Here is a 25,632-nt window from a genome sequence, read left to right as displayed (position 1 = left end):
CACCTATCTTACTCAAACTCTTACAGAAAATTGCAAAGGAAGGTAAACTTCCAAACTCATTCTATGAGGCCATCACCCTAATTCCAAAACCAGACAAAGATGCCACAAAAAAAGAAAACTACAGGCCAACATCACTGATGAACATAGATGCAAAAATCCTTAACAAAATTCTAGCAAACAGAATCCAACAACATATTAAAAAAATCATACATCATGACCAAGTGGGCTTTATCCCAGGAATGCAAGGATTCTTTAATATCCGCAAATCAATCAATGTAATACACCACATTAACAAATTGAAAGATAAAAACCATATGATTAACCACTACAATATTGTAAAGTAATTAGCCTCCAACTAATAAAAATTTAAAAAAAACATATGATTATCTCAATAGATGCAGAAAAAGCCTTTGACAAAATTCAACATCCATTTATGATAAAAACTCTCCAGAAAGCAGGAATAGAAGGAACATACCTCAACATAATAAAAGCTATATATGACAAACCCACAGCAAGCATTACCCTCAATGGTGAAAAATTGAAAGCATTTCCCCTGAAATCAGGAACAAGACAAGGATGCCCACTCTCACCAGTACTATTCAACATAGTTTTGGAAGTGTTGGCCACATCAATCAGAGCAGAAAAAGAAGTAAAAGGAATCCAGATAGGAAAAGAAGAAGTGAAACTCTCGCTGTTCGCAGATGACATGATCCTCTACATAGAAAACCCTAAAGACTCTACCAGAAAATTATTAAAGCTAATCAACGAATATAGTAAAGTTGCAGGATATAAAATTAACACAGAGAAATCCCTTGCATTCCTATACACTAACAATGAGAAAACAGAGAAATTAGGGAAACAATACCATTCACCATGGCAACAAAAAGAATAAAATACTTAGGAGTATATCTACCTAAAGAAACAAAAGACCTATACATAGAAAACTATGAAACACTGATGAAAGAAATCAAAGAGGACACAAACAGATGGAGAAATATACCGTGTTCATGGATTGGAAGAATCAATATTGTCAAAATGGCTATACTACCCAAAGCAATCTATAGATTCAATGCAACCCCTATCAAGCTACCAACGGTATTTTTCACAGAACTAGAACAAATAATTTCACAATTTGTATGGAAATACAAAAAACCTCGAATAGCAAAGTAATCTTGAGAAAGAAGAAAGGAACTAGAGGAATCAACCTGCCTGACTTCAGACTCTACTACAAAGCCACAGTCATCAAGATAGTATGGTACTGGCACAAAGACAGAAATATAGATCAATGGAACAGAATAGAAAGCCCAGAAATAAATCCACGAACCTATGGTCACCTTATCTTCGACAAAGGAGGCAAGGATATACAACGGAAAAAAGACCACCTCTTTAACAAGTGGTGCTGGGAAAACTGGTCAACCACTTGTAAAAGAATGAAACTAGAACACTTTCTAACACCATACACAAAAATAAACTCAAAATGGATTCAAGATCTAAATGGAAGACCAGAAACTATAAAACTCCTAGAGGAGAACACAGGCAAAACACTCTCCAACATAAATCACAGCAGGATCCTCTATGACCCACCTCCCAGAATATTGGAAATAAAAGCAAAAATAAACAAATGGGACCTAATGAAACTTAAAAGCTTTTGCACAACAAAAGAAACTATAAGCAAGGTGAAAAGACAGCCCTCAGATTGGGAGAAAATAATAGCAAACAAAGCAACAAAGGATTAATCTCAAAAATATACAAGCAACTCCTGCAGCTCAATTCCAGAAAAAGAAATGACCCAATCAAAAAATGGGCCAAAGAACTAAACAGACATTTCTCCAAGGAAGACATACAGATGGCTAACAAACACATGAAAAGATGCTCAACATCACTCATTATCAGAGAAATGCAAATCAAAACCACAAGGAGGTACCATTACACGCCAGTCAGGATGGCTGCTATCCAAAAGTCTAAATGCAATAAATGCTGGAGAGGGTGTGGAGAAAAGGGAACCCTCTTACACTGTTGGTGGGAATGCAAACTAGTACAACCACTATGGAAAACAGTGTGGAGATTTCTTAAAAAACTGGAATTAGAACTGCCATATGACCCAGCAATCCCACTTCTGGGCATACACACTGAGGAAACCAGATCTGAAAGAGACACATGCACCCCAATGTTCATCGCAGCACTGTTTATAATAGCCAGGACATGGAAGCAACCTAGATGCCCATCAGCAGATGAATGGATGAGGAAGCTGTGGTACATATACACCATGGAATATTACTCAGCCATTAAAAAGAATTCATTTGAATCAGTTCTAATGAGATGGATGAAACTGGAGCCCATTATACAGAGTGAAGTAAGCCAGAAAGATAAAGACCAATACAGTATACTAACACATATATATGGAATTTAGAAAGATGGTAACGATAACCCTGTATGCAAAACAGAAAAAGAGACACAGATGTACAGAACAGACTTTTGGACTCTGTGGGAGAAGGCGAGCGTGGGATGTTTCGAGATAACAGCATTGAAACATGTATATTATCTAGGGTGAAACAGATCACCAGCCCAGGCTGGATGCATGAGACAAGTGCTCGGGCCTGGTGCACTGGGAAGACCCAGAGGGATCGGGTGGAGAGGGAGGTGGGAGGGGGGATCAGGATGGGGAATACATGTAAATCCATGGCTGATTCATGTCAATGTATGACAAAAACCACTACAATGTTGTAAAGTAATTAGCCTCCAACTAATAAAAATAAATGGAAAAAAAAAATGTATTTCTTACTGTGGGATGTATGTTTTTTGAAGTTTAAATGCCACTACTCTGGATAAACTTCACCATTTAACATTTTGTTCACCACCCAGAACTCCATTATAACCTTTGATCGTTAAATGAAATGAAGAAAGAAAGGAAAGGAAAAAAGGATAGAGGAAGAAAAACAGGGCTCCCCAAGTAAGGCAACAGGTGAGAAGACAAACAGGAGCTACTCATGTTTGGTTCACAGATGTGCAGAAACGCGTGGGGACCCTGCCGATTGTCACAATGACTACTGATTGGCACAAATGGACTTCTGGTACTCAGTTCATTGAATTCATGAATCCTAAATATCTCGTAATGCTTGGTACAATTCCACACATATAAAGAATTACGCCATGATATAACTATATACATTATCTTCACCAGTCTGAACTGAGAATCACTGAAACCGCATCAGCAGGAACTCACCAGCAACTCCCACATAGAGGTCCCCCCCTCCACACCAACGCACACACACACATGCCTTCCTGAAGCCTTCCTATAGAAATGCAATACGTCATAACTACGACAGCATGGAATGAGCTTACAGAACCTAAATTTCTGCTCATGAGGGGCTATAACTACGCTCACTCAGCTCTCCCACTCCAGCAATCCCCAGTACCACTCCCAGCCACTGAAGGAGGAGAGGAGACCACCAGCAATCCCACTTTTGGGCATACACACTGAGGAAACCAGATCTGAAAGATCTGTGGCAGTGTGGGTCCCTGGCCACCTCCAATAGGGTACTGCAGTCTGTACCAGGACCCCAGGACCCCAGACATGCCTCTGAAATCATAACTGCAACAGAGAAAATGGGAGTCATTGTTAACTTTCAGGTCTACTGTAATCTGAAATCTATTCACCTGGAGCACATAAGCCATAGTATGAACCTGTTCTTGCATAAAAATTGCAAAAATCTTTGCCTCCTCCCTCCTATTTTCACCCTCCCAGCTAAGATCTGAAGCCCCAGCTACTGATAACCCTGGCCTTTCTCAGTAAGCCCTGTCGATCATGAAGAAGGTATGCACATTCATGCCTGTTACTTTTTAAATGACAACAGATGCTCTGAAGTTACACCCAGTTTTACTGTTTGCCTCTGAAAATGAATCCACTAGGTTGCTTAGGAGCAAACTTGCTGAGAATGAAGACTGTGAGCCTGTGATAGCAGAGACTATCCAGGTGTTCAGAGACAGGGACCACCTGCCCATCTCCCATGATCTCTTCCACCTATAATGACTAACAAGACCTCCTGATGCTCTCTCCTGACCTGCTTGGAGAAGTCAGGTTTTAATTCCAGTACAAAGTCACTGCTACAAAGATGAAGGATCTCAACAGGAATTCGGAAGGAACAAGGTTCTGGAATATGGGACACAGCTGGAGCGCTTATATTTCTGTGAGCAGAAAGAAAAACATCTAATTGAACCCTCAAATGAAAAGAAATGCAACAACATGTACAATTAGGATCTGAGGTTTCTGGGCACCTTCCATCTGTCTCAGTCAATTTCTGGCTTCTCATTAAGAAGAAATTCATCTGGCTTACATGAAGTCTTCTGATTTTATAAAATGTAAGGGAACACCCAGTCTACAACATCCTAAACAGGGGCTGTCACAGTAATGGCTAACTTCCCCCAGTAACTATCCTTTCCTTCTCTTCTACCCACCTCCACCCTCACTCCCGGGTCTGTGCAGGGAACCTGGCTGGCCTCTTGCAGTTAGGTGTGTCCATGAAACCACCTGTTCCCCCTCCTAGGGGTTAGAGCAGAACTGAGGTACAGGTTTGACTGCTTGGATGAGACAGGTGAGATTAAACCCAGTGGGATGTCAGAGCAATAAGACAGAAGGAACCCAAGTCCCCAAGTCCATAGCTAGCACCATGGCAAAAGGCCACCTACCTGGCCTGGCTCCTGCCTATCTCTGCTTTATGTGAGAAAGAAAATTCCATTATGTTTTGCCCTTTATGTTTTTGGTCTTTCTTAGAGCAGCTTGGCTTTTACCCAGATCAACACAGACCCTTGCTGAATGTGCTCTGCTCAATCACTTCTTGCCACGCCAGTGCTGGAAGCCAAGTCTCCATGCACCAGAATGCAGGAGAAGGCAGACCCTCATTCTGTCATCTCCAGGCTCTGACATTCTACTTTACCTAACACAGGAGGGCTCCAGGACTAATGAGCACCAAAGAAACCTTGTTGGGGACTGGCCCATGGGGTCTAACGCATGTGTGGTATAGAGTTTGCACTGTTGATGACTTCATTAAAATGGCGCTCTATAGGCAGGCTCATGGGAGAACTTAAGGATTCTATCCCTGCCATACGCTGTGCTACCACCAAAGGGAAATTCACAGACCCACTGAGGAGAGGCAGTTAAGAGAGATAAGGACAAGGACCTGATGGGAGCTGGGACCTGAATTGCAGTCCTGGAAACCAAGGAGAGGGGCTGTCCCACTCAAGGCCCAACTGCCCTATTTGGTAAAGTGGAAGCAGATTATAAAAGCCAATAGACCCCAATATGAGTTACATTTCTTTCTCAGAGCTTACATGAACTTGGGTCATCTGACACATAGAATCTAACCACAGAAGGAAATTCACACTCAATCTCACTCCAAATTCTAGCCATTAAAAACCAGAAGTCCAGCTCCAAAGGGCATAAAACTTCTTCATCTGAGCAAACTATCAAGAGACGTATTTACTGAGCAACCATTATGCTAGAGAGCAGGCCTACCAACAATGTCTCTTCCAGCAGCTTTCAATTTTACTTTGTTTACCAAGTAAGAATGTTTAGGATGGGAGTTCCCCAGTAGCCTAATGGTTAGAATTCTGGGCTTTCACTGTTGGCACCCAGGTTCAATCCCTGGTCAGGGAATAGAGATCCCACAACTGCACAGCAAGGCCAGAAAAAAAGAGAAAAGAATATTTAGGATGAATGGATAAACAAAATATGGTATTACAAATAATGAAATATTATTTAGCCTTAAAAAGGAAGGAAATTCTGATGTAGGCTACAACATAGACAAGTCTTAAGGCTGTTATGCTAAGTGAAATAAGCCAGTCACAAAAGGACAAATACTGTTGAATCCTATTTATATGAGGTTCCCAGAGTCAAATTCATAAAGACATAAAGTAGAGAGGTGATTGTCAGGGGCTGGGGGAGGGGAAGTGGAGAGCAGTTGCTTACTGGGTACAGAGTCTGCTTTACATGACACAAAGAATTCTGGAGACTGGCTGCAACAGAGTGAATATACTTAACACTGCTGAACTGTACACTTAAAAATGGTTAAGATGGCAAACTTCATATTATGTGTGTGTATGTGTGCTCAGTCGTGCCCAATTCTTTGCAACCCCAAGGAGTATAGCCCATCAGGCTTCTTTGTCTGTGGAATTTTCCAGGCAAGAATACTGTAGTGGGTTGCCATTTCCTTCTCCAGGGATGTTCTCACCCCAGAGACTGAACCCACTTCTCTTGGACCTCCTGCACTGGCAGGCAGATTATTTACCACTTCACCACTGGAAAGCCCCTATATTATGTACCTTACCACAATTTTTTAAAAAACAAAAAACTCAGAATGGTACAACAAAAGAAAAAACCAACTAAACTATAAATACACACTGCATATCTTGATTTAGTAGTGTTTGCAAGGGTATATACATGTGTCAAAACTCAACAAACAAATGTTCTGTGATGACCTAGAGAGATGGGGTGGGGAGTGGAAGGGAGGTTCAAAAGGGAGGGGACATATGTATACTTATGCTGATTCACATTGTTAAAGCAATCATCCTCTGATTAAAAACAAATTTTTAAAAGATGAATATTTTAATGGGTGAGCTTAATTATATGTAAATTAAACCTAAATAGTTACATTTTAAAAAAATGCTTATCATGTCACTGAGAATTTTTAATACAGGTCTCAAACTCACTCTTATCACCGGTTTTGTGGCTTTCCAGGTTCTCACATTCACCTTGTCCTCTGCCCATTCGAACTCAGACTCAGCCCCAGAGCGGCAGGTGCCACACTTACTGCAAGATGCTCATCTTGAGCTGCAGGCCGTGCAGAACCTCGATCACTCTCTGCACGTCGCCGAGAAGCTGGTGGGTGGCCACGATCTTCTTGGCGTTCTGGTGGGAATAGTTCTCTTCTAAAAATGCCAGGCCATGCATGTGTCCCCTGCTCAACCACTCCTTGTCATACCAGTACTTGAAGCCAGGCCTCTGACCTACAGCAGTGACAATGAGAGAGTTAATCCTTGGTCTGAAGGAAACCCAGTTTCATCATCGCACAGTTATCACACAAACTACTGCAAGGATGGACTGGTGTTTGCATGTGTTCATTCATTCATCCAGTATACATTTACCTGGTACCTACTATATGCTGGGCTCTCTACAAGGTGCTGGGATAAGGTAGTGAGAAAGGTGTATTAATGTCCTGATCTCTGCAACTGGCCAGAGGCAGAGTGGGAATTTCTCATTCCCTCTCACACTTAAAACCTTCAATGACTTCCTACTATGAACAAAAGAAAACCCAAAGCCCTAACTCTGGTCTAATGAGGCCTGTAGGACCTGGCTCCTCCCTCCCCTCCTTGCCTAACCCTTTCTGGAACATATCAAGCTCCTTCTGGTTTTAGGATCTCTGCTCCAGCACCCCACCCCCACGTGCCTAGAGCACTATTTCCCAAGACCTTTGCAGAACTGGCTCCCCACTGCCTCCTCAGACAGGCCCTATGTTACCTCCAAAAGTAAGACAGCCTCTTTGGTGCCTCCCAGTCATTTCCTATCCGAGGGCTTTTGCCCCATCAAAGTATTCATCCCTACCTATTATGTTTTTGTTTATATGACTTATTTTGACATCTGTTTCTGGCCCCAACCCCACTAAGAGCCAGAGTAGGAACTGTTTTGTTCATGGTTATATCCCCAGTGTCTAGCAAAAGCCATCTTGAATGAATTTATCACCTGGAAAGACACCCCAAGCCCCCTCCAACTGGCACCTACCACCTAACTGAACGAACAGCCAGGCCCCTGCTCCCTTCTCTGGATGTCCGTTTTCCACCTGTTAACAACGACAGATGAACTGAACAGCCTCAGTGGTTCTGCTCATTACAGGGATCCTTGGACTGAAAACACAACCACATACGACTTGGCAGTGTTTCCTATTGCAAAAGCCCAGGGAACAGCTTCCAATCAGACTGCTGTTCACCTCTCAATAGCTATTAAAAACCCTAAAATAATCAATCCTTATCAAGGTCCTTGGACTCTTTCTGGCTTTAATAAGACACATGGTGGGGATGCACCTTCACTCTGTTAAGTAACCTTTAAAGAAGAGCTCTGTTAGGTTAAATTTCTGGCTCAAGACACTGCAGAATCAAACACAGACAGTAAATGTGACAGTCACTGAGTGCTCAATTAGAGGAATCTACCCCCAGTCTTGGCAATTTAGTTATAAAAGTCCAGAAAGTGCTTAGAGATTGATGAAAATGCTGTATATGATTTCTTAAAAGGAAAAAGTGGAGGAAAGAGTGAGAGACAAAGTAGACAGAAGAGATTTTTAAACAAGGCCACAAAGGAGCCCTGGGGACTACGTGTGGAGCCTCGGAGGCGGCTGTCAGAGGTGGCCTGAGCAGCAGGATTCAGAGCAGCATTACCGGTTTGACAAGACAAAGGTCAGAGACACCAGTTCTCATCTATCTGTTACTAACTGAGTGATCTTATGCCAATCATGCCCCTTCTGGGCCTGATGCTTGCCTGTTAAATGTCAAGGCTAAACTAAGAGGTCTCTGGGATCCTACCCATTGGTTATATTCTATGACTCATGGACTACTCTTCTGACCATGTTCTTTCCTTGGGGTAAAGGGAAAAATAGAGGGAGATTGCCCTCTGCCTATAGACTACTCTAGCACAAGAAGACACAGTGTCACAATAGACCTTATCAGGCCCCAGGGGGGCCTACTTGCTGGAAAAGAAAACAACTGTGGTAGCCCTTCCTATATAACCAGCAAAATCAAGAGAGTTAGTCCCACAAGTCAGTTCTAATTCCAATTTGCTTCATGGGATTAGGAAAGTCATTTGTGTCCCTGGGCATCACTTTCTTCCTCATAAGCAAAAATATAGGACTAGGAGCTCCTACCAGTGCCATCTCACTGTTACTAAAAGGAGTAACAGAAGCAGAGGCCCTCAAGCATTGTCTAGCTGTAAGGGGATCATGGGACTGGACCCAAGGGAAGAGACCTCATAGCTGATGAATGGAGACAATGTCCCCATCCCACTGACAGCAAGACAAGAACTGCACAGATTTATAATCCATTCCTGAGATTTTTGGAAAGCGGCACTCGAGAGCCACAGGCCAGCCCTGAAGTCATGGAACAATGAAACGAACTGATCCTGAGGAACGAACTCACTCCTCTGGGTGACAGGCTCTTCGCAAACACCTTTCCCATCCCCCTCAAGGGCACATCTCCCTTCCAGGTGGCAAAGATGCAGTGGAATGCAGATGCCACCAGAGGGAGCAGAGGCTGACTGCCAACCCTCCAACAGCCCTGAGCAGTCAAGGTCAGAGCCCACATCCTCATCAACTCTCAAGAAAAGGAAAAGGTGTTCACTCTGGCAGTACATATGCTAAAACTGGAATGACAGAGAAGAGATCAGCGTGGCCCAGCATACGAAGGGACGACATGCAAGCCTGTACAGCATCCTGCAGTTCACACTGAGTGTCAGTTGCACCAGATGAGAAAGTTATGGAGATCTGTGCATACAGTTTATAAACAATCACTGCACCAGACACTTAAAAATTTGTTAACAGGGTTGAGCTCATGTTATATGATTTTTTAACCACACACACACACACACACACACACACACACACACACACACACACAGATTCTAGCTCAAGGTCAGGTCTTCCGCTAAGTGAACCTCTCCACGCACTCTTTCTTACTGCCAAGTTCAGGACAGCTTGGCCACCAGGTGGGCTAGCAACAAGGGCGAGGAGGCCGAGTCTAGCCAACGCTGAAGAAATGAGTCTCAAGACTCCAGACCTTCAGGTTGCTACACCGCCCGCTGTGCTAAGGAAAAGGCTACATACTGTTAAGATCCCTGACTCCAGAAATCGCTACCTGGAGGGTCTCGGCAAACATAACAGGTGTATTTCTCAGGCACATTTTCTTCCAGTAATCCCATGCAGACCCCATGCTGCCAGCACTGGCACTCTTCACACTGTTAGAATTAAAGAAGCAATAAAAAAATTAAACTCAGAAGGAATCCTCCATCCAAAAACAAGACCCAGCTGTGGGGGAGGGGCACTGGGAGGTGGGAGGAGGAGGGGAGGGAGGGCGCTCCCCACGGACTCACAGGGGCACTGAACTGCAGCCGCCTGCACAGCTGCGCTAGTCAATACAGCAGCCACCCTGTGCTTTTAATGTTAGATTAACAAATGAAGTTAAAAATTCAGTTCCTCTCCGCACCAGCCACATCTTAAGTGCTCAACAGTCATATGAGGTTAGAGGCTACTGTACTGGATGGCACAGATAAAGAGAATTTAGATTACACAGTACTTGATCTCAGAAAAATGACTACTTTCCCTCCCATATCTAGAGGCTTGCACTTTTCTGATCACTTTATAAAGACAGAGGAAAAATTGCTTAAGCCCTCAGGGGAAGGTAAGAAAGACAAAAACCTGAGTTTGAATTCTGGCTCAGACATTCATTAGCTGTGTGACCTTGCAGATCAGGTCACTTTTCCAACCCAGGCTTCCGTTTCCCTATTTGCAAAACAGGATACTATTCCTATTGACCATGTGGGGCTGTCAGTGAGGAATCAATGGATCGATCATATGTCATACTGTGGAACTCAGCACACAGCTTTTATGTAGAAAGAGCCTATTCCTACTACAAAAGGGCAGGCTAATTCACTGTGATGCCTCCTGAAGTAACCATGTGCTGTGCATGTGCTAAGTCACTTCAGTCACGTCCGACTGTGCGACCCTATGGACTGTAGCCTGCCAGGTTCCTCTGTCTATGGAATTCTCCAGACAAGAATTCTGGAGTGGGTTGCCATGCCCTCCTCCAGGGGATCTTCCCAACCCAGGGATCAAACCTGGATCTCCTGTATTATAGGCATATTCTTTACCACTGAGCCACCAGTGAAGCCCAACCATGTGCTAGCACTCTGCATTTCTTCTCTCTAAACCTTACCAAAGGTCACACAGCTGAGAAGAGGCAACAGTGGAGCAACACTGTTGGATCCACTGTTAATCAAACACAAGCCCAACTAACTGCAAGACTAGTTCTTTTAACCCAGGAGTCCCTAACCTCTGGGATCAAATGCCTGATTACCTGAGGTGGGGCTAATGTAATACTAGTAGAAATAAAGTGCACAGTAAATGTAATGCACTTGAATCATCATAAAACCATTCCCCACCCCAGGTCCAGGGAAAAATTGTCTTCCACAAAACCGGTCCCTAATGCCAAAAAGGTTGGGGACTGCTGTTTTAACCCCTAGGCTCCACTGCCTTCCCTGGAGGAGGAGGAAAGGAAGAAGGGGCAGGAGGCAGAGAGAGAAAAGAAAGGAGCAGAGGGTGACAGCAGCACTGGAAGAGCGATGGCTGGCCTGAGGAGAGGAGGCCTGAGGGCTCAGGTCCAGAGGAAGGAATGGAGTGGGAAAGGACGCCCAGGGGGACACCAGGATCCTTCCAGCAGTTCCAGACCAGGCCCTAAACTGTTAACTACCCAACCACATGGACAGCTCTGGAAAGGGGATAGTGAGCTTCTGACATGGTTTGAGGTTGGACCACTGGCCTGGCCACAAAGGAAAAGTCTGAAGCTCACAGTCTTCAGCCATCTGGAATCAGATAGGCCTCAGCATCAAAGGGCTTTTATGGACTGATAATGTAAGAATCAACAGGGGCAGAGCTGGAAGAGAGACTTCAGATGTGATCTAGATTCTTCCATTTCCAATGAGGAAACTAAGGCTCAGAGGGCAAGAAAAGGGTGTGAGACAACAAAGGCAGCTGGTAGCAGAAAACAGACAAATAATTAAGAATGAAAGTCTCTCTCACCAATGACTTCATGTTTTAAGAACTAGGAGACACCAAAATTGAATCAAATACAACTAAGTTGAAAATTTTAAAATAATTTTCTCACGTGGGTCGGGCTAATATACACTGTTCATTTTTTGAAAGTTTAAATTGGGGACTTAATCTGGCAGTCCAGTGGTTAAGACTCTGCACATCCAATGCAGGGGGCACAAGGTTTGATCCCTGGTCAGGGAACTAAGACCCAACAGGCCATGCAGTACTGCCACAAAATTAAAATAAAAATAATTTTTAAAAAATTTTTTTTAAAATTTTGAGGCAGGGGCTGGGGGGGGAACACTTCTGTTGTGAGGCTTGCAAGATCTTGGTCCCAGACCAAGAACTGAACCCAGGGCCCCACCCTCAGTCATTGAGAGCACTGAGTCTGAACCACTGGCCCACCAGGGCATTCCCAAAAAGCTTAAATTTACAAATAAACAGAAACAATAACAGAAAAGATAAACTATCTAAGAATAAATATAAGACTAAGATTAAAAGCATGCAAGATCTAAACAAAGAAAATTTTTGATTATTTGAAGGATACAGAGACTTAAGTCAATGAATAAGCTGCACTTTATTCCTTAATAGCAAGAGTCATTATCAAAAGGATGGCAGTTCTCCTTGGATTAATATATAAAAATAATGTAGTGCCAATAAAACAATAAACTAATAGCTTTGGAACTATACAGAAGCTGATTCTAATAGCCAGGAAATTCATTAAAAAAAAAGGGGGGGGGGGTACTAGCCCTACCAGATATCTTAAACATACTAAAAAAGTATAATAATTAAAATAGAATTGTACAGACAAATACAGAGAGCGATCAATGGAAAAGAAGACAGAATCTAGAATAAGAAACAAACTATATACAGAAATACAGTAAATAAAGGTAGTTGTGCAATATGCGGCATGGTGTTGGAACAACTGGGTAGTGAGAGCCCTCACCCAGGCAAATAAAATATTTACATGGTTTTTAAAAAAATATATGAAACTGTAAAACTACCAGAAGAAACCAGGAGAAATTCATTGATTGAATTTTCTGTAGACTTTTATGAACTTCCAATGAGGAAACAACTCCTATTCAAATCCCAAAAGCCATTAAAGAAAAAGTTTGATATATTTGACCTCATAAAAACAAAGCATCTATAAGACAAAAAAGACAGATGACCAAACAGGTACAAATATTTGTAACCGTTTTCACAGCTGACACAAAAACATATCAACAAAAAGCCTATACAAGCCAGCAGGAAAATGACTAACCATCTAACAGATAAACGGATAAAGAACATGAACACACAGCTCAAAGGAAAAAAAACAAATCTTAAGTAAAAAGATATTCAAATTAACCATTAGAAGAATAACAGAAAATTATATTAATATAAATTAATGTGAAGTCAAATCAGCCTAATAATAAGCATACACATTGGTATTTCTAGATTTTGAGATTATATGTAAGTATCAACTAATTCTTCATACCTTTATGTATTCCCTGAAATTTTTAAACATTTACTGCTCTCATCATAGAAGTGTTATTCTCATGAAAAGCTGTTTATAGATTATAATTTTCATTTATATATGCATTTGTATGTGTGTATTTAAAAATAACAGTGGTTATTTCTGGGTGAAAATAATCTGGGTCATCCTTGTTTTCTTCTTTGTAGCTCATGGAAAACACAGAAAAATCACAAACTTTTTTAAAGTTTATTTAAATTACAAAATAGCTACACTAGAAGATTGTTTTTATCTGAAGAGCAAAGATAAAAAAAGTTTAATAGTACTATGTAGTGACAAGGGCACTGGTAAGGCTGTTCTTGGTACACCAGTGAGTGAAAAGTCGCTCAGTTGTGTCCAACTCTTTGTGACCCCGTGGACTACACAGTCCATGGAATTCTCCAGGCCAGAATACTGGAGTGGGCAACTGTTCCCTTTCCCAGGGGATCTTCCCAATCTAGGGATCGAACCCAGGTCTCCCACATTGCAGGCGGATTTTTTACCAGATGAGCCACCAGGGAAACCCAGGAATGCTGGAGTGGGTAGCCTATCCCTTCTCCAGCGGATCTTCCTGACCCAGGAATCAAACCAGGGTCTCCTGCATTGCAGGCGGATTCTTTACCAGCTGAGCTACCAGGGAAGCCCCTGGTACACCAAGGAGGGTTTTAATAGAGTTGTTATGACAAATAACAGTATTTGTCAAAATAACAAAGGCACACAAACTTTTGCCCAGAAACTCTACTTTAAAACTCAGTTTCACTCTTACTCTGGTGTTCTTGCTCCTGCTCGAACTAAATCTTTTGTCTTGTTCTGAAGATTTGGTTAGGTAGGCTCAAGGGGGAATAAAGGTGAGTTTCTGACAATTTTTTGAGGTCTTGTGAGATAAACAAGGCCAAAAAAAAAAAAAGAGAGAAGAACTCAGTCTCATAGGTATACTTACATAAAATTATTCATTACACTGCTATTAAGATTAGAAACAATCTAAATGTCAATCAATAACGGAAAGGTTAAATAAATGATGATTTGTTCATTGTGCAGCCATAAAAAAAGGCTGGGGAAGCTTTTCAAGATTTGAAAATGGAAAGGTCTTCAACTTACATATTATTAAATGAAAAAAAGATATTGAAAATACTATGTATTAAAATAATATTGTGTTTAAATTTTTAAAAATATGGTTGTACAGCAAAGTAAATGATATACTCAATGCCAGTTCACTTAATGCCACATAAATTTAAAAATGGTTAGTCTGGTAAATTTAGCGATATGGATAAACCAAGAGTCTGTCATACAGAGTCAGAAAGAGAAAAACGAATATCATATATGTGGTTTTGGAGAAGACTTTTGAGAGTCCCTTGGATTGCAAGGAGATCCAACCAGTCCATCCTAAAGGAGCTCAGTCCTGAGTGTTCATTGGAAGGACTGATGTTGAAGCTGAAACTCCAATACTTTGGCCACCTGATGCAAAGAACTGACTCATCTGAAAAGACCCTGATGCTGGGAAAGATTGAAGGTGGGAGGAAAAGGGGACAACGGAGGATGAGATGGTTGGATGGCATCACCAACTCAATGGACATGAGTTTGGATAAACTCCAAGAGTTGGAGTTTGGACAGGGAGGCCTAGTGTGCTGCAGTCCATGGGGTCGGAAAGAGTTGGACACGACTTAGCAACTGAACTGAACTGAACTGAATGTATACATATGGAATCTAGAAAAATGGTACTGATGAACCTATTTGCAAGGCAGGAACACAGACACAGATGTAGAGAACAAACCTGTGGACACAGGGAGGAGAGAGTGGGACGAACTGAGAGATATATTGCCATATCTACAATACTATGTGTAAAACAGATAGCTAGTGGGAAGTGGCTATGTAGCACAGGAACTCAGCCCAGTGCTGTGATGACCTAGAAGGTTGGGAAGAGGGTGGATGGGATGGAGGCTTAAGAGGGAGGGGATATATGTATACATATAGCTGATTCACGTCATTGTACAACAGAAACTAATACAACATTGTAAAGCAATTATATCCCAATTAAAAAAATTTAAAAAGACAGTAAACTTTATGTTATGTATGCGTCCATGCTAAATTGCTTCAGTCATGTCCAACTCTTTTTGACCCTAATGACCATAGCTTGCCAGGTTCCTCTGTCCATGGTATTCCGCAGGCAAGAATACTGGAGTGGGTTGCCATGTCCTCCTCTAAGGGATCTTCCCAACCCAGGGATCGAACCCACGTCTCTCAGGTATCCTGCATTGGTATGCAGGTTCTTTATCACTAGTGCCCCCTTGGAAGTCCTATCTTATGTATATTTTATCACAAAAAGAAAGGGAAAAAATGGAGAGAATACATGTATTACGGCTTATTTTGCCACTGAGTGTTTCTGGAGTGATACACAAGAACATGATGAAAACTGCCTCCAGGGAAAGCAAACAAGTTTTTTATATGGGTTTCTTATTAAAGATGCTATACAATTTTCACTAGGGTTTGGCACCTAATGTTATATATTTGTTGCTCTAGGGCAAAGGTCAACAGACTATAGCCCACAGGCCAAATTCAGCTTAAGTCCTATTTTGGTAAATTAAGTATTATACGAACATAACCACACTCATTGATTTTTTGGTACTACTTCTGGCTGCTTGGGGAAGAGCTGTGTAGTTGTGACAGAAACCAAATGACCAAAGCCTAAAATATTTATTATCTGGTCCTTTAAGAAAAAGTTGCCAAACCTTCCCTAGAGCAATTAAAATAAATTCAAATATTAAGTGAGTTTCTTGATGTTCATTTTTTACGTGGTACCCAGATTTCTCAAACATTCATGATTATTAAATAGGATTTTAACCTTCCAGTGATTTAAATTAGCACTGGTAAATAAAATCAAATAATAATATACATGAGCAATACTGATACCAAATAATGAAATGAACAAAGAAAACTATTTCTCTACAGTAATCTTCTACAGAACAAATTCTAAATGTGTTCCATGACTATGCAAATTATCAATGTAAGTTAAAATTTTAAGGAAAAAAAATGACTTGAACTTTCCTAGACAATGAATATATTTAAAACTAGATGAATACATTTTAAAGGTTTAAACTATACTTGTTCCTGCTGCTGCTGTTGCTGTTTAGTCACTAAGTTGTGTCTGACTCTTTGCTACCCCATGGACTGCAGCTAGCCAGGCTCCGAGTCCATGGGATTTTCCAGACAAGAATACTGGAGTGGGTTCCCATTTCCTTCTCCAGGGCATCTTTCCAACCCCGAGATTGAACCCACATCCCTGCTTGGCAGGCAGATTCTTTACCACTGAGCCACCTGGGAAGTCCCATTTGTTCCTATTAGCTTCCTTTAAATTTATGCCTTTTGCTGAAATTACTGAGTAGAAAAGATACACTGCTCATGATGACAGATAAAGTCAGGAACTGCCCCTTTATAACACAAAGCCAGCTGGCAGCAAATGAACACCAAGTATTCTACAGCAAAACCCACAGTGTTCTGAAGTGAGCTCATCACCACCACAATGCCAGAAAGAAAGCCACAGTGCTGAGCTGAGATGGGGGGAAGGCCATGTGGAGCCTAGGAAGCACAAAATGGACTCAGCCAGCCATGTAAAAGCTGGTGTGGCCTCAATTTTCCAAACTTACGTCTCATAGCACAAAAATGGTACTTCAAGCTCTATCCCCCAAACACCCCATGATCCTTGCCACTTACAGAAAAGTCAATGGAGAAAGTACCATGGTGGATCAGAACTGCATCTCCTACACTGATGTGCTGGAAGAGCCTTGCCAGGAAAGGCCTTCATTACTCAACCACTAATGATTTCTGTGGACATATGAGGACCAAATCAGGCTTCCAACACCCAGAACTGAGCACATGCCCAGAGACATGATAAAAACTAACAATCTTCAACATACTTTTAAAACCAAACTTAAAAGGGGGGGGGGGGGGGGGGTGTTTCATGTTATATAAGTTTTTGAATTATATTCCATTGAGATTCTACACACAGGTGTGTTTTATAAAATGGGACTATTTCAAAAGAAAAAATAAAACAAAAAAACGCACACTCCAAGCTTAATGTTAATATTAACATATTAACAATATGTTAATAGCCCATAACAGTACACATAATTCTGTACTGCTGGGCTAACTAAGTATTATGCTGTCCTTAAAACAAAGCTTTTCTTTCTGTCTCTGATTAATCAAAGTGACTACAAAGCATGCTGTTTAGGAAAAGTCACCCACGCAATGGCCATGTTCATTAGGCTTGTCTCACAAAAAGAAGAAAACAACAGAGACACTGAAATGCTCAAAGTCAGCAATCAGCACACCACCCTGAATGCATATTAGACCTCACCGAAAGAGGCCATTTCTGAACTTCAAAGTAAAAATTATTCATTCTGAGCTTTCAGAACTACTGCTTTTACCTGTTATACATTTTGGGGTTCTGTGAAAGAGTCTACATTGGCAAGCGGTTCTGATGCTGAAAAAGTCTGAGAACGACTGACCTAATGCATGGTAGTGGTTTAGTCACCAAGTTATGTCCAACTTTTTGTGACCCATGGACTGTAGCCCACCAGGCTCCTTTGTCCATGGGATATTCCAGGCAAGAATACCGGAGTTGGTTGCCATTTCCTTCTCCAGGGATCTTCCTGACCCAGGGGCCAAAACCCGGGTCTCTTGTATTACAGCAGATTCTTTACTGGCTGAGCCACCGGGGAAGCCTGACCTAACGCACACTAAAGGTCATAAACATCAGGAGCTACTGGAGAACCATCCATGTGCCTTGAATTCCCAGAGGCCATGAAGGCTATTTAAGGAGAAAGACACCCCTAAAATAATTCTAACCAAAGTACACATGACTTATGTAAAAAACTCAGGTTCCCTGAATACCCAGGGTATTTATGACAGTCCAGGGAGTCAACCAGGCAACAGTCACCTCCAGCAGGACTGTGATTAAGAGCAAGAGAAAGGCAGAGGCAAGCAGGTGCTAGCCAGTGACGGTCTCCCAGAGCAGGCAAGGAACTCCCCCCACATTCACCTCCCCCAGGAGACACATCCCAGAAATGGAGATGACAACTACAAATGCCAGGGAAATAAAGAGTAAGAAACAGACAAGCTATAAAACTGGCCACCCTTTCATTAGATCATAAAGAAAATCTGCCTTAGAGAGAGATATGGGTCCATAGGAAGATCAAACTGCCCCTCCAGAGTTGGGTCCCTACTGTTCAACTCCTCACTGTGTGACCACAGGCAAGGCCCTTCCCATTGGTGCGTCCAGTTGGCCTAAGCAGAGCATGAGAGATTGACACTCATTGATCCCTCAAGTCCTCTCTTATTCTATTAATAGGTTATTTACACCAGCCTGAGATGCTGAGAAAGCTGAACGAGTAAACAAAGTTCAACCTGGTGCTGAGAGTACCGCCTACCTGGGGCTTCTGACCTGACTTGTGATTTTTGCTGGCCTCAAACAGTAGTCCTTCAAAATTCCCACCAAGGACCAGTTTGTGTTTCTCTGGACCTGTGGCTCCTAGAAGCTCCACCTACCTGAATCATGAAGTCATTTTCCTCCTGAACCTCACAGATGCAGCGGACCACTTCAAAATCATAACGGTCATCCCCGTCAAGTTCCTCGTCTGGGTTAGTGGTCACATCGACGTCTTGGCCATACTCCTCATCGCTCCAAAGAAAGCTCTCAGAAGAGGACTCACTCAGATTATCCTCTTCTACGAGGAAAGGGAAAACAACAGTCACAAAATAAAAAAATAATCAACCCTAGATCACCAAGACCTGTAAAAAAATGACCTTACAGACCCTCTCCTCTGTGAACTTTCACAGAGCTGGGAAATATGAACTCCAATTGGTTCCTTGGGCCTGTCATCTACTAATAGCCCAAACGATATCTGCCGCATGGCAGTAAAACTGAGCTCTTTCCTCATTTTCCTGACGCTGAAGCCCAAGGTAAGTAGCTGCTCAAGGTCACAGAGCTCAGTGGCAGAGGAATTGCAACTCCCCATGAACCATACAGATCATCATCCTTAATGACACAAACGTATTCCTCAACCTCACCCCAGCCATCCAGGACCTGGTTTACAGCAAAGTCTGTATCCACAGTCACCTTCAAAACTCTATAAACCTTGGAGAATGAGGAAGGGGAAGATTCCAGGGACAGTCAGAACTAGAATATCTAGTCTGAGGTGCCTGATTAGTGATAATTAGAGCTAACATTTACTGATCACTTATTCTGTACCAGACACTGTTGTAAGTACTTTACATATACTTATTAACTACTTTTAAACTCATGATCACCTTATAAGTTGCTGAAGATGGGGAAGCTTCAAGGTTGACTTAGATTTCCCCAAGCAACCAGGTTATATGCAGAGGCCACCAACAAGAAATGAAGGAACAGGGAGGTAGGTGTGCAAGGGAAAGAGGGATAATGAAATTGGTTATAGACACACTGGCTAAGGGGTACCTATGAGACATTTTACTAAGACCAAAGTTGGAGAGAAGGGAAATTCAGGAAAGGTATAGCTAATGGCCTATTTTATTTGATGTGTGTTTTTTTTTCAGCTGCTAACTCTTTTGCAACACTATGGACTGTAGCCTACCAGGCTCCTCTGTCCATGGGATTTTCCAGGCAAGAATACTGGAGTGAGTTGCCATTTTCTTCTCCATTTATTTGAGGTACTTTTTATTTAAAAGATCTAACAATTACTTGCAGAAGGCCTGAGAGTAGACTACAATATCAACATAAATCTAGCGTTCTCAGACTATAGTGTTGTACAAATGGTCAAACCAGCAGACAGCCTCCTTACCAGACACTTTCACTTTCCCTTTGTGGTTTCCAGACTCTGAGCCTTGGATCTGTGGGCTCATATGGACACCAGGCTTGTGTGAGGAACCACACTTGGTAACAGCAAATGCCTTAGGTGGAGAAGGTTCCTGGGAAGTGTCACTGACCTCCTCACTGCAAGGGCATTCTGGAAGAACAAGATCAAGACACCCCTAGATATCACCAGGGCATTCCAGAATCAACATCGTCCAACCAACAGCTCTGCTGGTCAAACAGCTCAAATGCTCAGGAGGAATTCAGCTACAAGAGTACAGGTTAATACTTACAGTTACCTCTAAGAACCTCAAAACCAAAGCCTTCCTCCTCACCACCACCCTTCTCCCTCCTTTTCTGAGAAGATTGTTTCTTTAAGCCAGAAAATGGTTTGAGAATAAAATGTGGCATTCCTTTAGCTCCCGAGACTGGAGCACTGATTTTCTTAAAAATCGGCATTTTTGTTGGAGTTAGGCACATACTTTTAAAGAGATATATATCCTTTCTTAAAAGGGTTCAGAAATGTACATTTAAGAGTTGTGTGTGCATACAATCAGAGAATGAACTTACGGTTGCCAGGGGGAAGGAATGGGGGATGCGTTAGGGAGTTTGGGATGGACATGTACACAGTGCTATACTTGAGATGGGTAAGAAAGTCCAACTGCGTAGCACAGGGAACTCTGTTCATGTTATGTGGCAGCCTGGATGAGAAGGGAGTATAGGGGAGAATAGATACATGTATATGGCTGAGTCCCTTCACTGTTCACCTGAAACTATCACATTATTAATCAGCTTTACACCAATACAAAATTAAAAGTTTACAAGTAAACACAATAAAAACCAGAAAAGAGTTGTGTATGCAAACAAATACAGTTATTCACCTGCATATCCTCTCCTACAATGATGCTTTCACTGCGATAGGGCAATGCTGGCCAACACAGAATGAGGGAGGGCTTTCTAAACATCAATGCGGCCTTGAGGCACCCAGGGTAAGTGGGCTCTTCCCCTGTCACTGCCCATGCTAGGCTGAGCCCACAAGCTCCATTAAAGGCTTGCTGACCCTTCCTCTCCTCACAGGCAGGACTATGAAGAAGCAACCCCTCCTTACCTGTAAGGAAACCCAAGTGAAATGCCCCAGGGAAAATTTACCAGGTTTGGTTTTCTTTTTCTTTTTCTTTTTCCTCTTTGGTTTCACCCTCACAAACTCTTTGAATTTCTTCTCTTTATTCTTCTCCTTGTCTTTTGCAGCTAGAATTAAATAGAAGCGTGTAAGTGTTGGAAATCTAACATTCTGTTTTCAATGCCGGGATATTTATGCTTAAGTAACTAAGAACTAAAATAGGCAGAAGAGCAGAGTTCCTGATTGGGTACTGCCTGGGAGGTCATCTTCCATCTCCCTCAGCCCCCTGCAGCCCCCTCTCTAAAGCCCCTTCTGAGTCTTTAGACTAGGGGCTGGCAAACTCTGGCCCACTGCTTGTTATCGGAAATAAGTTTTATTGAAATACACTATGCTCATTTGTTAAATGTTGACCGCGGCTGCTGCCATGTTTCAATGACAGATGTGAGGAGTCAAAATAGAGATCTTCTGGCCCTCAAAACTGAAAATACTTATTGTCTGGTCTTTTACAGAAAAAGTTTGCCAACCTTACTTAGATCACTATTCCTGAACACTGGCTACATTGTGCAATCACCAAGGAAGATTTCAGAAAGTGAATGCCCGGGTCCTACACACAAAGATCCTGATTTAACTGGTTTGAATCCTGAATGTCAGGATTTTGTTTGCTTGATGATGATGATGAGTCTTTTTTTTTTTTTTAATAATTGAAGTACAATTCACACCATGTAAAAATATCCATTTAAAAAGGAACAATTCACAACTTCCAAAAGCCACAACTCTTTTCACAGCAAAGCTTCTGAAGTTATCAACACTTCCTGCCAAACTTCTCAATTCAGTTTCCCTAATTCCCACCTTAAAAGCTTCCTACCTACCACTCAACTGAAGCTGCAGTTTTCAAGTTATTAATAGCTTCACCATTGCAAAACTCCAGTTGTTTCTTCTCTTATCAAATATATCTGTATCATTTCAAATAGCTGCTCATGCTTTACTTTTTCAATGTCAAGACATGTTTAAACATACACATCCTCTGACCCAGCCATCCCACTCCTAAGAGAAAAGATAACTGATGTCCACACTGAGACTTGTACATGGATGCCCACAGCTTTAGTTGTAATCTCCCAAGCTGAAAACTGCCCAAATGTCCATTACCAGGTGAATGGACAAATAATTTGTGGTGTATTTATACAGTGAAATACTTTCAACAATAAAAGTATAAATATGTTGCATATAAATAATATCCAACAGCAAAAATAAACACTTATAAGTGAAATAAGTATACTGAGTAAAAGGAGTCACATAAAATCTAATCCATACTGCATGATTCCATTTATATAAAGTTCTAGAAATTGAAAACTAATCTATAAAATAGAAAGCAGAATAGTGACTACCTGGGGATGAGAGGGCGGGGAGGAATGGAAAGGAGGCCGTAAAAGAGGGCATAAGGAAATTGTAAGAGATAATCGATAGGTTTACCATCTTACTGTGGTAATGACCAGGTACATATATATGCAAATCTCAAATGAAACAATTTAAATATATGCAGGCCACTGAACAACAATTAAGCTTTAATAAAGCTGTAGGGAGGGTGGGGCGGGGTGGGGGTTGGCTGAGAAGGAACAATCCAGCAGTGTGTAGTACACAATATTGTGCAACCAGTTCTACCCTAGTTCCAAAACATTCCCATCACTCCGGAGTAAAACCACTTCCCATTAAGCAGATTTTCCCCAAACCCTCAACCCTTGGCAACCACCAATCTTCATCTGGCTCTGTGGATTCACCCAGTCAGGGCATTTCATAGAACAATATGTGACCTTTCATGTCTGGCTTCTTTAACTTAGTGAAAAGTTTTCAAGGGCATCAGTACTTTTTAAAAATACTCTTCAAGTGACTCTGATGTGGAATCAAGATGGATCACAAAGCAAGTGTGGGATAGAGTGAACATCCAGATTCAACTGATTTTAACTGAACACCTGTGTGCAACGATCGCAAATATCTCATTCAATCCTGACAACCAACTGTGTATATCATTCCAGCTTTACAGATGAGGAAACTGAAGCTTGGTGAGGCAGATACCAGCTTGATATCATAAAGACATTTAAAAACAGGTTCGTCTGGCTCTCTAGCTCCAAGTCAGCACTATCACCCAAGCCCCTCTCCCAATCAGACATCCAGGAACTATCAGAGAAGACAGTGGGCTGCATCTCCCAGCTGGCAAGCCTAGCTCTATGGGCAGAAGTTAATCTACTGGCTACAGAGCACAGAACTTCAGGGTCTCTAAGCTCCCTTCCTGTTAAAATACTCTGCAACTGGGGAACAAAGCTCAAAAACAAGAACTCTAGGAAAGACCTTAGTCTAATTTACAAAAATACTTTTTCTAAGATTAAGAAAATAGGGCCCAGGAACTTCCCTGATGGTCCAGTGGTTAAGACTCTGCACTTCCACTGCAGGAGCATGAGTTCGATCCCTGGTCTGGGAACTAGATCCCACACGCCTTGTGGTGTGGCCAAGAACACAAAAATCACGGCCCAAAGAAACAGTTTGACTTAGCCAAAATCATGTAGTTAATTAGCAAAATATGGTTAAAAGTCTTCTAAATGTCATAAAAGCTACCAAAAGTATTTACTTTTCCTCTAATCCTGGGAACAGTCTTCCTCAGGAATAGAAACAAAACAACTCATTTCTGCAATGCCCATTAGAACTCATTCTATGCAGCCAGCATTACTTTAATACTAAAATCAGATAAAGATATTACAAGAAAGAAAATCTACAGACCATTCTCTCTCATGAACACAAATGCAAAAATAATAGCAAATTGAATCCAACAATGTATAAAAATAATTATATACCACGACCAACTGGGATTTAATCCAGGTATAAAGGAAGGCTAGCTCAACAATTAATGTAGTCTATTGTTTTCCTCTATTTCTTTGCATTGTTCATTTAAGAAGGCCTTGTTAATTTCTCCCTGCTATTCTCTGGAACTCTGCATTCAGTTGGGTATATATTATCCCTACTTTTTTAAACATAAGCCTGAATTATGCAATAAGGAGCTGATGATCTGAGCCACAGTCAGTTCCAGGTCTTGTTTTTGCTAACTGTATCGAGCTTTTTTATCTCCAGCTACAAAGAATATAATCAGTGTGATTTCAGTATTGACCATTTGGTGATGTCCATGTGTAGAATTGTCTCCTGTGTTGCTGGAAGAGGGTATTTGCTATGACCACTGTGTTCTCCTGACAAGACTGTTAGCCTTTGCCCTGCTAAGCCTTTGTACTTCGAAGCCAAACTTGCATGTTACTTCAGGCATCTCTTGACTTCCTACTTTTGCATTCTAATCCCCTAGGATGGAAAGAACATCTTTTTTTTTTTATGTTAGTTTTAGTCTAGAAGGTCTTGTACGTTTTCACAGAACCAGTCAACTTCAGCTTCTTCAGCATCAGTAGTTGGGGCACAGACTTGTATTACTGTGATGCTGAATGGTTTGTCTTGGAAATGAACATAGTTCATTCTGTTGTTTTTGAGATTACACCCAAGTGCTGCATTTTGGACTCTTTTGTTGACTATGATGGCTACTCCATTTCTTCTAAGGGATTCTTGTCCACAGTAGTAGATATAAAGGTCATCTGAATTAAATTCGCCCATTCTTGTCCATTTTAGTTCACTGATTACTAAGATGCCGATGTTTACTCTGGTCATCTTCTCCTTGACCATGTCCAATTTACCCTGATTCATGGACCTAACATTCCAGGTTCCTATGCAATACTGTTCTTTACAGCACTGGACTTTACTTTCACCACCAGATATATCCACAATTGAGTGTCATTTCCACTTTGGCCCAGCCACCTCATTCTTTCTGCAGCTATTAGTAACTCCCCTCCACTCTTCTCCAGTAGCATAATGGACACCTTCCAACCTGGGGGGCTCATCTTCCAGTGTCATATCTTTTTGCCTTTTCATACTGTCTCTGGGGTTCTTGAGGCAACAGTGTTGGAGTGGTTCACCATTTCCTCCTCCAGTGGACCACGTTTTGTCAGAACTCTTCACTATAACCCATCTGTCTTGTGTGGCCCGGCATGGCATGGCTCATTGCTTCATTGAATAACACAAGCTCCTTTGCCACAAGAAAGCTGTGACCCATGAAGGGAATCAGTTTTCATTCCAATCCCAAAGAAGGGCAATGCCAAAGAATGTTTGCACTACTGTACAACTGCACTTTTTCCACATGCTATCAAGTTTATGCTCAAAATTCTCCAAGCTAAACTTGCCCAGAATGTAAATCAAGAACTTCCAGATATACAAGCTGGGTTTCAAAGAAGCAGAGGAACCAGAGATCAAATTGCCGACATTCATTGGATCA

General features: G+C 41.7%; 1 protein-coding gene across 6 annotated transcripts in view; it reads right to left on the bottom strand.

The window, feature by feature from the left end:
* PHF20 (PHD finger protein 20) overlaps positions 1-25,632 on the bottom strand; it is a 136,164-nt gene that overhangs the window by 11,005 nt on the left and 99,527 nt on the right. For all 6 annotated transcript variants that reach the window (XM_020894068.2, XM_020894070.2, XM_020894074.2 and 3 more), the window contains 5 exons: positions 21,308-21,406; positions 20,148-20,312; positions 18,877-19,055; positions 9,892-9,991; positions 6,807-7,002 (listed from right to left, as the gene is read on the bottom strand). In XM_020894068.2, coding sequence (XP_020749727.1) covers positions 6,807-7,002; positions 9,892-9,991; positions 18,877-19,055; positions 20,148-20,312; positions 21,308-21,406 — 739 coding nt within the window. The remainder of the gene's footprint in view (positions 1-6,806; positions 7,003-9,891; positions 9,992-18,876; positions 19,056-20,147; positions 20,313-21,307; positions 21,407-25,632) is intronic.

The sequence above is a fragment of the Odocoileus virginianus genome, chromosome 9, assembly GCF_023699985.2.
Source record: "Odocoileus virginianus isolate 20LAN1187 ecotype Illinois chromosome 9, Ovbor_1.2, whole genome shotgun sequence".
In the NCBI taxonomy this organism is placed as follows: Eukaryota; Metazoa; Chordata; class Mammalia; order Artiodactyla; family Cervidae; genus Odocoileus; species Odocoileus virginianus.
This window is presented reverse-complemented; position numbering and strand designations above follow the sequence as displayed.